General features: G+C 46.7%; 1 protein-coding gene across 2 annotated transcripts in view; it reads left to right on the plus strand.

Moving 5' to 3' along the window:
* CLPB (ClpB family mitochondrial disaggregase) overlaps positions 1-14,827 on the plus strand; it is a 142,212-nt gene continuing 127,385 nt past the window's right edge. For both annotated transcript variants that reach the window (XM_082749889.1, XM_082749890.1), the window contains exons 1-2: positions 1-577; positions 4,280-4,331. In XM_082749889.1, coding sequence (XP_082606015.1) covers positions 175-577; positions 4,280-4,331 — 455 coding nt within the window. In that variant the 5' untranslated portion in view covers positions 1-174. The remainder of the gene's footprint in view (positions 578-4,279; positions 4,332-14,827) is intronic.

A 14,827-nucleotide genomic window follows, 5' to 3' on the forward strand; every position in this document is an offset into this window, starting at 1 on the left:
TGTAGTTTATTTGTTCTCCAGCTACGGAAAAGTCTAAGGCTATGGACTACCACTCCCGTGAAGTAGTGCGGTATTCCACCGCGTTCGCGGCGTCTTCGAACGCGCCGCGGCAGCCATGTTGGACGCGGCCAGCACGGGGGCCGGCACCAGGGGGTAATCGAAGTAGCTGTCACGATGCTGGGGTCCCTGGTGTTGAGGAAAACAGCGCTGGCGCCGCGGCTCCTCCTCCAGCTGCTTAGGTCCTCTTCGCTCCGGAGTCATGGAAGTGCCTCCAGCTCGAGTGTGACCACCGCGGGCCGCGGGCAGCCGCAATGGTTGAGGGCAGCCGTCGGGGGGCGCCCTGGAACATCGCCAGCCTTCCTCCCCCATGAAGGGGCAGCCACCTGGGGGCGCCAGGGAGGACTCACCGAGACCTCGTGCCTCGTATCCGCAACATCTGGACGCCTTCCTAGCCCAGAAGAAACACTCCCGGGACAGGACAGCTGGAACGGGGTCCCCAGCAGGGCCGGACTGAGCATATGGGCCCTGGCCACCGCGCTTGTGGTTCACTGTTACAGCAAGAACCCGTCTAACAAGGGTGATTATCGGGGCAGTCTGGGTTCGAGGAAGACAGAGGCGGGAGGAGTGACCCGACTCCGTATCTTTGGAGGGCCAGAGTTGCTTATAGATTGAGGTCAGCAGAGCTTCAGGCCTGTAGGGACTCAGACATCGTCTGGTTACTGGGGCAGGCTGGTGAACTGGAGGACTCAGTGCCTCTGAGTTGGATAACTTCCTATCATAGATCAGCTCCCTCGTTTGGGCATTATTTTGTCCATCTGTACAATGGAAACATTGAGACATTCTAAAATTAGAGTGTGGGCCTTTTATGCACTAATATTCTGCCTGTTCGAATTCTTCTCTTAAGTGGTCTCCCAAGAAACTGCTGTGTGTTCTAAGGGCAACTATTAGATAGTTTAGAAAAAGTTTTCCCGAGAAAGGTGGCCCAAGAAAGGAGTACAGACTTGGTTTCAGTGCCACCTTTGCCACTGCTCACCCCTTGCTCCTCTCTGGTTTCAGGTTCCGCCCTTACACAGTAAAGAATGATTTCTCAGTACTCTTACAGTGCTGTTATTTTGAGTCTTGAATTCAGCAGTCTGGGTCTGCCCATCAGCCTCCTAGGGATTTTGTTGTCCCTGGTCTCAGGTGTGAGGTGATCTTACCCAGCCATGCAGTTGGCAGGAGAAGAAAAACAAAGAAGTTGGATCCTTAGAGACCCAAAGCAACCATGGGGGCTGGCTGACCCAGGTTGGCATCTCACCTGGGTGCAAGGGAGTTGAGCAGGAACTGGGAGAGCAGGCAGCCAGACTTCTGGCTTATGTGAGTCCAACCTCGCAGGTTCTCAGTAGTTCCTCAGGGGGAAGGCAGGAAGCATGGTGTTCATAGGTCTCATGCATCCCAAGCTCTGAGACTTGGGAGCAAAAGTGGGGACTGTCTTAAACTAAGTTTATCGAGCAGGATGTGGCCAGCTGTAAAGGAAGGGTCCTGAACTGGGGGTAAGGACGTCTGGGATCTTGTTCTGGTTCTACCTCTAAGTCCCATTGTGACTTTGGATTCTTGCTTCTCATCCTCACTGGCCCTGTTTCCTCATCTACAAAATGAGGATGTTGAAATAGAGACTCTAAGGGCTCTTCTAACTTAGACATGCTATAATTCTATAACTTTGGACATTTTTTGAATACCCTCTGTGAGCCCAATTTTGGGAGGTGTGGAACTCCTAACAGCACAAAGTCATTTAAGGAGACAGTGCAGGCAGTTAGGCCTGTGGGTCTGGTGAGTGGTCTGACAATGTTTTGTTGGGTGATTGGAGGGCCAGCAGGGTCAGGAAAGCATTCCTGGAAGATAGGAGACCTCTGGAAGGTGGGAATTTGAGCTTGAGTTCTGTAGGATGAGGCAAGAGATGAAAGGGAGAGTGACATTGTGAGCTCCATGAGAGCAAGGAATGCAGCTTATCTTTTTTTTCAGGTTGATAGAAGTTCCTGTCCCTAATACTTTCACATTGTTTGCCCACCATAGCATCTGGAACTTAGTAGGTACTCCATAAATGTGTCTTGAGTTGGATTGTATTGCATGCAAAGGCTTCATGGATATGGGAGTCATAGGTCAGCATGGTGTTTGCAGGGGCTCAAAGGGTAGCTGGCCTCGTTGGAGGACAGGGGATCTTTGGAATGGGGTGAGAGCAGATGGAGTGGGGCCTGGATGTCAGGAGGGTTATTGGAGGGTTTGGAATTTGTCCTGTAGGCTGCGAAGCGCCATGGCAAGTTCATGAGCGGGGAGTGTCCTGATGCTAGTATGCTTAGATGTATTGGGGGAGGTGTCCAGGGTCTTGTCTTAGAGGTTCCTGGGGGCTCCAGTGTGGACTTTGTCTGCTTTCTAAAGTAATGACGAAAAACCATGTTCACTTCCAACCCTTCAGATTTCGCTAGCTATGCTGTACCCTGATTTGGAGTTATAAGCTCAGGCCCTCCATACAGTGTGGTAGAAACTGTACCCTGTAGGAGCCAGGAGGCCCTGATTCTCAAGCTCCTCCTCATTCCCTCTGTGACCTTGCAGAAGCCACTTCTTTCTTCATAGTGAGGGAGGAGTAGATACAGTGATCTGTGAGGAAGCTTTGTTCCCCTTTCAACCGAGGGCTGCCTGAGCATCCCCTGGATGTGTGCTTAGAGAGCCATGAGGGAAGATAACCAGGAAAGACCTCTGACTCTGGAGTCTAGGCTGGCACGTGGGTTGGAGACACTAATGTTTGAACCACAGATCTGCTTTGCATATGCATGACAAGATGGCTCTCTTATCCCTGCTCTGCAGATAAGGAAAGTGAGGCTTAGGAGGTTAGTTGAGTTGGCCTTGACATACAGCAAGTCAGTGGCGGAATTGGGGTGGGAGCCCAGGTCTGTCTCCATATTCTGCTCTTTCTACCTTACTGCAATGCCTCCTCTCATGTTTTGCTGGGTGAGTCTCTGGCTGGGCTGAGAAATCCCTGAGGCGGGGCTCGGTATGAGTCTCTCCCGTGTTCAGAACCCTGCTAGGCACATAGGGCTCCATGACTGAAAAAAATCTTGCCTCTGCTAGTTTTCGAGTCATGCAGTTTTTCCTTATGGCCACAAGGTGGTGCCAACAGCCTGCAGGCTGCTCAGGAGAGGCCAGGCTTAGCATTGCTTTTCTGATCTAAGGAATTGCAACCCTCTCTTTTGGGTCTCCCTTTGCTGAGCTTGGCACCAAGGAGTTGGGAAATTTTTCAACCATCATTTCACCTCCTTGGCATCCTTGTGAGTTTTGCCAGGACAAGGATTATTGCATTTACTTTATAGTCATGGAAGCTGGAGTTGAGAGGAAAGGGGCTGCCACAGTCCCTGGAGCCGGGGTCAGACAGTTGGGCCTCTTGGCTCCTGGTCAGGGCTCTTAACTGAGGAGCCCACACCCTTGCTTGTTCCTCTGTGCTGGGTTGGTGACTTGTGACATGAGATTCAAACCTAGCCTGAGAAATCAGAGTTGGGGGAGAAAGTGGGACAAGGTAGGGGGATGATTAATAACAATGACAGCCACATGAAACATACTAGTCCGAGCTTTCTAGCTAATGAAGAGTGAAGGGGTTCACATATCAGGTTGCATAGGCCATGCATAGCTGCTAGCACTTTACCTGGATCACCTGCACTATAAGAGTTATGGTTTGAGGGCACCAGGGTGGCTCAGTGGGTTGAGGTCTCTGCCTTGGGCTCAGGTCATAATCTGAGGGTCCTGGGATTGAGGCCCGCATCAGGCTCTCTCTGCCCAGTAGGGAGCCTGCTTCCCCCTCCCCCTCTACCTGCCTCTCTGCCTACTTGTGATCTCTCTTTCAAATGGATAAGTAAAATCTTAAAAAAAAAAAAAAAGTTACGGTTTGGGCTCTAATGGATGTGGAAGATGGGTTTACAGTGGCTACCGCCTAGGTTGGGGATGATCAGCTTTCTCTTTATATATCTTGGCATCATTTCCCTTGTTAAAGCCATGTTTTTTCCTTTTCTTTCTTTCTTTCTTGAGAAAAACCCAAGGAGATTCTGTGCTCAGCCTGGAGTCTAATGTGGGGCCCGATCTCAGGATCCTGAAATCATGACTAGCCGAAACCAAGAGTCTGCACCACCCAGGCATCCCAAAGCCCTTGTTTCCAAAGTGCTTCCATTTCCATTGTTTTAATGGGGCCTCCATGCAGCTAGCTCTGAGGGTAGGTCCTGGCCAGGGGTCTGACCAGTGTCCCCTTTCCTTTCAGATGCAGCCCTGATGGAAGCTGCTCGTACCAACAATGTCCAAGAAGTCAGCAGGTGAGTGTTGATCCCCAGGACTTGCTGTCTCCCACAAGAGGGCCTGAGCTGGGCAAACGCCTTCCTCAGTCCTGCCTAGGAGAATATCCTCACACTCATCTGGGAAGTGAACCCTGTAACTTCCTTATAGTCACAATCACTTGGAGTCTCTTGGCTTAGGTTTTTTAAAGTAGGGAGTCAGCCCTGTATCTCCTTTGTTCTTGGCCCCAAACATTGCTGGATCTTCCCCCTGTCTTATTTTTAGCAGGTCATGATTTAGAGTCCCCTCCACATCCTGTGGGTTCTTTTTTTTTTTTCTTTCTTTTTTTTTAAGATTTTATTTATTTATTTGACAGACAGAGATCACAAGTAGGCAATGAGGCAGACAGAGAGAGAGGGAAGCAGGCTCCCTGCTGAGCAGAGAGCCAGATGCGGGACTCGATCCCAGGACCCTGGGATCATGACCTGAGCCGAAGGCAGAGGTCACCCAGACGTCCCATCATCCTGTGGGTTCTTTACTGAGTCTTCCTATTTGTTCTTATATGTTTGTGGAACTGGCCCCATGTGTTATTGTTTGTTGCTGGATGGGGTACAGGTTGGCACCTGTGGAAAGGTTTGGGGATTTGGTGGGGAGCTGGAAGAAGCCTTTCTGACGGGTCTTCTGGGGTTAGAAAGGTCTTTCTGAAGGGCTGGGGTGCACATGCTGGGCTCCTGCTTGGGGGCTGAATGCGTTCTTCCAGCCTGCCTGGCTTAGCTGGGCCCCTTAGGACCACTGGCAGATTAGATGTGAGGTTTGTTCTTGGGCAGGGGACAGGACTCAGGTTGGGGCTCAGCCTGGTGCCAGGGCTGGGCAGTCTGTGTCCAGGATAGATGCTCAGACCAGAACCAGCCCAGAGCATCAGTGTGGGGCTGTTGGTTAGGGGCAGAGGTTTTATTCTTGGTCAAACTAGTGGCCTGCACTGGGCCTCATCTTGGCCTTTCTTGGCCCTTTGTATAAAGCGAGGTGGTCACAGGATGCCCCCTTTCTCTGCTACCATGTCCACATTTTAGACAGGAAGTCCTGTGTTTGGGGTGGCTACCCCTGTATCCAGTGCCACACTCTTGTTGCTCCTCCTCATCCCAGCTGCCTGAACATACAAGAAAGTGTTGAAAGTCATCTGCAACCCCCACTAAGACTTACTGCTTTGATTCCCTTTCATTTTATCTGCAGCATTATTATTGATTCTCAAGGGTGCTTTTGAGTATTAATGTTCAAGGCTTAGTTTTTAATAAACTACTTTTGGAAGTATGGGCTGGGAGTTGTTTCGTAGCCAAATAAATATGATGGAGCAATAGTTTAATAAACATGCAATGATGCATCTTAAAAACCAAGCACAGATGTCAGCTTGTTGTTATAAGAGCCATTCATAACTGCCAGCTGTGTGTGGCGTCTTCATTTCCCCAGAAACAGCTGAGCCGCGCTTCCTTCTGCTGCAGTACAAGGGCGTGAGGGGGCAAAACTGGCTCTGCTCCCTCCTCTCAGGCCTTTGCTGACCCTCAAATCACCTGTCAGTGATTGGTCAGCTCTCCTGCAGAGGATTGCCAGGCTGCTGCTTTCCTCTGGCAAAGTTTAGACAGTGTATTGGTAAAGCAGCAATGCCACGAATCACTTTGCTGTCACCCAGGGGAGGCTGAGTTTACCCTAGTTCATTAAGCCCTTGAATGTTGATTATTTTAGCTCTTTGAAATACACGTTTTTCTGATAGCAGTTAAACACTTGTCAAAAGAATGCAGAAAGTGATTGAATATCTGATCCGTGTGATGCGGAACATTCCTTCTTGCTGTGTGGATAGCATTTGTAAGAGCCTTTCATGCATATCTTGAGTCTCTAGCTGCTTTTCTCCTGCCTCTAGTCGAGGCATCTCTTTTGGCCATGATGACTCAGTCTCCCTTCACCCCTTGTAAGGGAGTCAGAGATGAGCAAGGCACAGAGCCTAACTTTTAGCACACCAATCTTACCCCTACTCTTCTTACCTCCTGTGCCCCCCTAAGTCCCCCCAATTCTGAAGCAAAAAGTTGGGAACAAACTGAGCAAAGGCAGGGAATGGGAGATGCTGGCTGGCTGCTGGGCCCAGGGTCATGCTGGTGCTGCTGAGGTGGTACTTGTGCAGCGTTGCAGGGTATGGGGCAAGAGGGCAAGTGGTTTGAGAGAAGCCAATGTGCAAAGCTTGGAATGTCCATGGTAAGGAGTCTCATATTCTTATCCTATAAGCAGTGGGGAGACATGGAAGGTCTTTGAGCAGGGGAATGACCTAATTAGGATCATTCACAAGGGTAAAGGATAAACAAGTGGGGAGAGCCTGTTTCAATAAGACAAATTCTAGAAGATAAAGGCCTGAATTAGGACATTCCTCCCTTTTCCTCACCCCAAATAGTTCCTGCTTATGAATGAATGCGTAGTCCTCTGCTGGAGGGCCCTGGAGATAGGGGGTGACCCAGGCTCTGGTCTCAAGTAAGCAGACCTGTAACCTATCAATTACAGTTTTTCCTGCTACCAGAGATAGGTCTAGAGGTGGAGGTGGGGAGAGCCTGACCACCCTTGCTAGAAGAAAGTTCTGTTGAATTCTACAGCCGGTCTTTGTTCAGCTTTTCTATGCCCTAGACTCTGCATGGGCGCTTCATGCTGCTCTTAGGTTCTTCCTGTGTATCCTGCCTTTAGTTCCTCCCAAGAGACCTTCCTATATAGCAGGATAGAGTCCCATTCTCAATTTTTAAAAACTACTTAAACATAGTTTATGCATGGTTAGGTCATCAAGTGTATAATCAGTATTGTTTATGATATCAGTTTTTGGAATAAAATTTAGATCTGTCCTTTACGTTCTTTTCCCATTGCCCACTCTGAGGCTTTGAGCTCTGTGTGTCTGCCTTGGTGTCCCCCCATCTTCCTTAGCCCTAGAGCCTTAGGAAGGCTCTGGATGGTGAAGGGCAGCAGCCTGAGGTGGTTCTGATTAAAGGGGAAGGGCTTCATCCTCCTTTTTAAGGACACTCTGGAATCTGAAGTTCCTAGGTCTTGGATATGAGCCCTCTACACAAACCACCCCTCTGTACTCTGTGCTCATTACCCTCTGCTTAAATCCTTCCAGACTGAGCTCAAGTGCTACAGCCCTTATGAAGCCTTCTTGGACTCCTCCCATGGTGATCTCCCCTTCCTTTGCCTCATCTCTCTTCTGGTCTGGGAGGGTATGAAAGTCCTCTGAAAAGGGCCAGGCCAGTCTGCGACAGGAGAATGATCCTTGTCAGGAGAGAAGCTGGAGGTTGGGTGAGAGAACTAGGGTTGACTGTCAGGACTGAGGAGGCACTCAGTCCATGAACTGGAAAAGCAGCAAGGTTCACTGCTCCCCAAATCAGGACTCCTTACAGACAACCTTATGAGATGATTAAGCCAGCAGCTCTGGACAATCACCCTGATGTGGGGACACTGTTGACCTGTTTTATGTGGTGCTTGCTGACTGTGTGTGGTGTGAGCCTGCCTGGCTAGAGGGGCAGGGAAAGATCTGCCACTGGCCACATTCTGTTCTTGATATTAAGAAGGATGTGAGCTAGACTTCACCTTAAACCACTGGATTGTATGCCTCCCCAGGGCAGGGACAGGTCTGTTTCCCCACATTTCATACTCTGACAGAACTTGGGGAAAGTTGCTTTTTTACTGACTTTTCAGTAAACTTGAAGCAGGCAGTCCGGAGTCTTATTTCCATACTTCCATTGGCTATATTAGAAGAAAGCTGGATGCCTTCCTCTTCCCTTCTTTCTCTTCTCCTTTCTCTCTGTGTGGCAACCATTTCCCTCCTCCTCCAAGGCACTTAAACCTTGTTAGTATGTTTAGCTCTGACTCCTCAGGAGTGGAAGCCCTGTCCTGGGCCCCTGTCCCACCTGTCAGCATCATGAGCAGGTGGCCTGACTCCTGGGCTCAGCCTGTACCCAGGCCTGGCTTCTGGATGCAGGAACCACTCACCCGAAACCTAGGGCATAGGGCAGACTGAAGACACATCTGTCCAGGCTTGGGCTGAGCTATGTGAGGAGCTCTCAGGGCTGGGAAAAGTGAGGCCTCCTATTCTCCCAATGGATATCACATTTCCTTCAGAACAAACTTGAGTGAAAGATAACACCCCTACCCATTTCCCTTCTCCCAGCAGGGAGTTGGACCTCTCTGCTGAGTGCATAACTCTGTTGTTCATCAGCCTGAACATTGTCTAATGAAGGAGGCCTGTGATATCAGTCTTGAACCTCAGACTGCCTGCCCTTTTCAGAATTATTTGAGCATTTGACAAAATTTACTGAGCATATGCCAGGTCCTGTGCTTGGCACAGGGGATGCCTGACCAGGCATGATTCTTGCCCTTAATGCAGGAGACTGGGGGAGACTGTGGCAACATAGCATGATCAGTGCTGTGAGACAGGAGCCCAGAAGATGCCTCTAACCAACCTGTGAGACCAGAGAAAGCATCCTAGAGGAAATGGCTTTAAATATCTGTAGGGCTTCAGATATAGAAGGGGCAGGTATTCCAGGCGAACGGGGCCACGTGAGTGGTAGCACGGAGGCAAGAGACAGCCTAGGATGTATGGTGGGGAGGGGGAATTATATATTGTTTGGTGTTGCTTGATCACAGTTTGTGAGGTCAGGAGGAACTGGAGAACGGGAGGGACCTGGCCATGGAAGGCATTGTCCATTTGTCTCTCAGTCATCATCTCTCCAGCCTGTCTTCTGTGCCTAGCCCTGAGCTAAATTTGTGTTGGTGGCAACAGCATGAGGAAGGAGAAGCAATTCCTGTCCTGGAGGAGCTCACTAACTCCCTTCCTAGGGGAGGATGGGGCACATGAGTCAAAATTGAGACCCAACAAAACAAGGCACATGTTGCCTAACTACTATGAGCTTAGGTGACATGGAGATAATACCTATAACCCATAGATTTGTAGAGTATTTCTTAATAACAGGGATAATACATCACTTGACCAAGGTTTGTGAGTTCTTATTAGGAGCTAGGCATTGGGCTGAATGCTGGAAATGCAGTGGTGAAAAGATTAACACAGACCCTGCCCTCTTGGTACTTAACAGTCTAACTGGGAGCCAGTGACTAATTATACAGACAAAATTTTGTACTTAAAAATGAAGTGCAGTTTGTCTTTTCAACAAATGCTGCTGGGACAACCGGATATTCGCATACAAAAAAATGCAGTTAGAGCCCTACCTCACCTATACACCAAAATTATCTCAAAATGGATCATAGGCCTAAATGTAAGAGCTAAAACTATAAAACTCTTAAAACACGTAAATCTTTGTGACCTTGGGTTAGGGCAAAGCCATCTTAGATATAGCATCAAAAGCACAAGAAGACAGAGAGAAAAGTAAATAAATTGGACTTCATCAAAATTGAAAACTTTGTGTTCAAAGGACACCTTCAGGAAAGTGAAAAAGACTCCCACAGAATAGGAGAATATATTTGCAAATCATATCTCTGATAAGAGATTTGTACCCAGAATATATGAGGAACTCTTTGACTCATCAATAAAGATAACTGAATTTAAAAATGGACAAAGAAAGGATGCTTGGGTTGCTTAGTCAGTTAAGTGGCTATCTTCAGCTCAGGTCATGATCCTGGGGTCCTGGGATCGAGTCCCATATCGGGCTTCTCGCTTGGCGGGGAGCCTGCTTCTCCCTCTGCCTGCTCTGTCTGCTCTTCCCCCTGCTTGTGTGCTCTCTCTCTCTATTAAATAAATAAGTAAAATCTTTTTAAAAAAATGAACAAAGAACCTGAATAGATATTTCTCTAAAAAAGATACTCAAATGAGCACACATGATACTCAATACCCACACATAAAGATGCTTAACGTCATTAGACATTAGGGAAATGCTAATCAAAACCACAATGAGATACCACTTCACATTTATTAGGATAGTTGTAAGCAGAAAGATAATAGCAAGTGTCTGTTGGATGTGGAGAAATTGGAACCCTCCCGTATTGCTGCTGGGTATGTGAAATGGTGGAACTACTTTGGAAAAGGTTGGCATTTCCTCAGTATGTTAAACATAGAGGTACTTTATGACCCAGCAAGTCTTCTCCTAGGTACATAACCCAGAGAAATGAAGTCATGAACATTAATGTTCATAGCATTTTTATTCATAATACCCCAAAGAGGAAAACAACCCCAAAGTCCATAAGTGGTATAAAAATACGGCATAGCTACAGAGTAGAATATTATGCATCAGTGCAAAACAATGAAGTACTGCTGTATCCTACAACGTCAATGAACCTTGAAAGCATTACGCTAACTGGAAGTCAGACAAAAGATTTTAACATACCGTATGATTCAATTCATATAGTGTCCAGAATGGACAAATCCATAGGGACAGAAAATAAATTAGTTAGTTATTGCTAAGGACTGGAGAGGTTGGTGTTGGGAGGAAATAGGGATTGACTGCTAATGGGTCCAGAATTTCTTTTGGGGATGATGAAACTGTTCTGGGTTAGTAGTTGAGATTGTACAGCTCTGAATATACTGAAAATGATAGAGTTGTACACTTTTAATGGGTGGATTACATGGTATGTTAATTATATCTTCAAACTTGTTTAAAAAGGGAAAGACAAGGCACTTGGGAATCTAACCTTGGATCTAGGAGGAGTGGAGGAGAGGGTATATATCAGTAAGGGAAAGCATTGGAGTACATGAGATTGAAGTGGGCTCTGAAGGATGAAGACAAATGCGGAATTACATTCGGTTGGAGGGAGCAGTAGGGTGGAAGGTCCTAAGTCAAGAACAGATGTGAAGACATCAAGAATTGAGAAAAGGCCAATCTGACTGGACTCTAGAGTGCAAGGGCTCAGTGACATAAACTGAAGCTGGAGAGTTAAGCAAGGACCATACCACACTGGGTTTTAGGCCATGGTGAGGATTTTTATTTTTACTAAGATCACTGGGCAACCACTAAAGAATTTTAACCCTGTACACTTGTGTGTGTGAGAGAGAAAGAGAGAGAGTGCACACACAAACGAGAGAAAGACCTGGTGACATGATGTAGATCTGTAATTGTAAAAGATCTCCCTATTTGCTCCATGGAGAATAGATTGGATAGAGAGCCATGGTGGATGCAGGAAGACTGGTTGAAAGTGACTGAAATAGTCTAGAAGAGATTGATGGCAGGTGATGACTTGGACTAAGATGTCAGCAGAGATGGAGGAAGTAAGCTAGACAGGACTGGGTAGTGGTTAGAGCGCTATCAGTGCCTGATATGTCATATGTACTAATAAATGTTGAATGAATGAATAGAATTGGATATCACTGATTAGGGAGAAGAAGGTATTAAGAATGAATTTCAGCTCTGTAGATGCTGTTCACTGAGATGAAAGTGTTACTGGGTTGGTAGGAAAAGATTATGAACTCAGTTTTAAACATGCTAAAGTTGACATGCTAGTGAGATACTCAGGTGAAGATTTCAACTAGGCAGTAGAATGTGTGCGTCATTCTGACTTTTCCCACTGTATATACCATGTTGCCTTTCAAAAAAAAGAACATCTCAGTGATCACTTTGGAGATTTTTAAAAAAGATTTATTTATGTATTTATTAGAGAGAGAGAGAGAGAGAGAGCACCTGCACACTAGCACAGAAGCAGGGGGAATGGCAGGCAGAGGAAGAGGAAGGAATAGGCTCCCTGCAGAGGGGCAAGACCCTGGGATCATGACCTGAGCCAAAGGCAGATGTTTAACTGACTAAGCCATCCAGGCAATTGTTTTGTTATCTCATTTTGATTTCTGGTTTCATGGTTTTAGAAAATCAAGGAATTAATACCAGCTCAGACTTGTTTACTAGATGCCTTTGGAAAAAAGTCTGATTTGGCTTACAGTTCAGGAAAGAAGAAAGAGTTAGATTTTGTTGAGAGTTAAACACATTTGTTCTAGCTTTACATCGATTGCTTGGTTTGGTTCTTGTCCCTGGATGCCCCAGCTTGGGGCTTGAGGCACTTGCTGTCCCTGTGCCAGGACTAAGGTGTCCAGAATGTGCTCAGCTACAGCATAGGTAAATGTTCTGCACATTGATCCAGGGATTTTATCTAATTAACAAAAACCCTGGCTGGTAAATACATTTGGCTGTCTCAGGTCCTCAGAGAGGCTGTCTGTTTATTGATTGTTGTATCATTTGGGCTGGATGGGAAGATATTAATGATGGCATCAGAGCAACCAAACATCCAGCTCCCTTAACCAGTAAATATTTAAGTGTCCTTGTGGTTTACAGTTGATTGAAACAAGTTTTATTCTAGACCAAAGGTCAAGGCCTAACTGGCATCACACTTCTAATTTGATGCTTATGAGAGTTCCTTAAGATCATCACACTCGTTTTTGAGTGCTGGGGTGTAACATCCATGGACTTATTGAATGCTGGGATGTCAGAGGGCAGTGGAATATTACAGAAAGAATACAAGATTTTTAGAATGAGCAGATCTGGATTCCACTTCAGACTGGCTCTGGGACCCGTAATAAGTCACAGAACTTCCCTCTTTGAGTCTTAGTTTCCAAATCATATTAATGTTAGTCTCCAAATCATGTTAATGGGGGCCCCACTAAGCACTTTGAAATACAGTTCCCAGTGTTTAGCTCTGCAGAGAAAAACAAGTCCCTTTGGAAAGGCCCAGATCACATGCTGAAGCACCAAGTAAGCAGTTCTGCAGAGGTGTGTGACTGGGTCTCTGCTTACTTGCTCCCTGGTGATAGAAGGTAGTTGGGGAAGACTAGATTGGCAGCTTTTTCTGAACTTCGTAATTAGGTGAGTTGTGGAAGCAGATAGTCAGCTGCATAGAAGCCCAGCAGAGTCAGGTGGTTGGCCAGGTGCAGAAGCAGAGAACAGCTAAGGGGGTGGCATGTAGGGAGGAGGGATGTCCCTGAAAGGGAGCCCAACCCTGGGATGGAGCCTTTAGTGTTGCCCTACTGCTTCTTGTCTGTGTGGCCTTGGTCCCTTCACCGTGAGTTATATAGATGGCAGAGCATTGCAGTTGTTCATCATCATTCATGTGCTGGTTAGCAAGTACTTAATGAACAATAAAAGCACTTATTGAATATCACATAAGTGTTTTGTAAATGGTAAAGAGTTAGGCAAATGTTAATAGTTAATTGCAGTTATAATAAACCTATAAACAGAGAACTGACCTTCTTTTGAAAAAAATAATATAAAAATGGAATTACCTCCTTTATTCGTTCAACAAATAGTGTCTGCTATGTGCTGACACTTTGCTAGGCCCTGATGGATTGGTGGTAAACCAAAAATACTTACACAGAGCTTAAAGCCTACTCAGATGTTGATTGTGCAAATATAAAATTACAGAAAGAAAGAGAGAGAAAGAAAAATTACAGCTGTGACAGGTCAGCAAGGGAGGGTAAAGAGAATCCTCAAGCCCCTAGTGAATTTCTTCTGGTGAAGGAAAGCTTCCCAGAGGAAGCTTGAACTCTGGTGAGGAGTTAATCTAGGTGAAGGAGGGCAGGAGAACTTTCCTGGCAGAAGGAACTTTCATTTACAAAGACCCAGTGGAAGGAGAAGTGATGCCAATTGTGAAGGACTAAAAAGGGCAGGGACCTGCAGCCGGAGGAGTGGGGGCTGTTAGAGTAAGCGTTAGAGGACATAGTGAGAAGCTTTGCCTTCATTCTAACAGCAATGGTAACCGATTGGTGGTGCCAGCGGGGTAGTTGGGTTAACGTGATCGACAACCTTTCTGATGGCTGAGAAACATAAGGAGCCAGTCTGTGACCAGCCTGTGTGTGCCAGGATCTTCTTTGGCACTGATCCAGCCACCGAGGCAGGGTAGGTCACAAAACTGCAGTGCCCCAGGGTCCTGCAGCAGGGGCTGTCAGGCTCTGTCTCCCCAGCATTATTGCTGTGGCCCGAGTGCTGCTTCTTGAAAATCCCAGGTCAGTTATGACCATAACACAAATTTTACCAGCATGGCTAGAACCACTTGGATTTTTTCCCAAGGGATTTTCCTGAAACTGAGGGAGAGAAATCCAAGAATACTGAAAGTAGTCAAGCTAAATATGTCGCTGGGCTTACGATATTCACTTTTGCCTCTTGCCTCACAGTTCCTGCTATGTCCCTGCCCTGTTTGAAAGCTTTCTCAGAAAAACTCACTTTTTTTTTTTTTAATATCACTTGATTTTTGAGGCTCTTTTACTCCTAGTTCCTTCTGTTTCCTCCTTTTGATCAGAAGTCCCAGGTCCAGACTCCTACGGCAATAAGTGGTTCTCTCCTCTGACTCAGTCAGTGGGTCTGTCAGAGGCTCTCGTATCTCTGGAAGGAATCCCAGTGGTAAGGACTTTGGAGTCTGAGAAAGCAAGATTTGATTCCCAGCTGTGAGTCTGAGAAAACAAGGGTTGAATTCCAACTGTGTCATTTGTCAGCTCTGTGGCCTTGGAAAAGGTGCCTAACCTCTTCTGGCCTTAGAGTCTTCCTCTGCAAAGTGAGATAATGATTGACCTACCTCACACCTTTACTGTAAGTAG

Source organism: Mustela nivalis, assembly GCF_964662115.1.
Source record: "Mustela nivalis genome assembly, chromosome: 9".
Lineage (NCBI taxonomy): Eukaryota > Metazoa > Chordata > Mammalia > Carnivora > Mustelidae > Mustela > Mustela nivalis.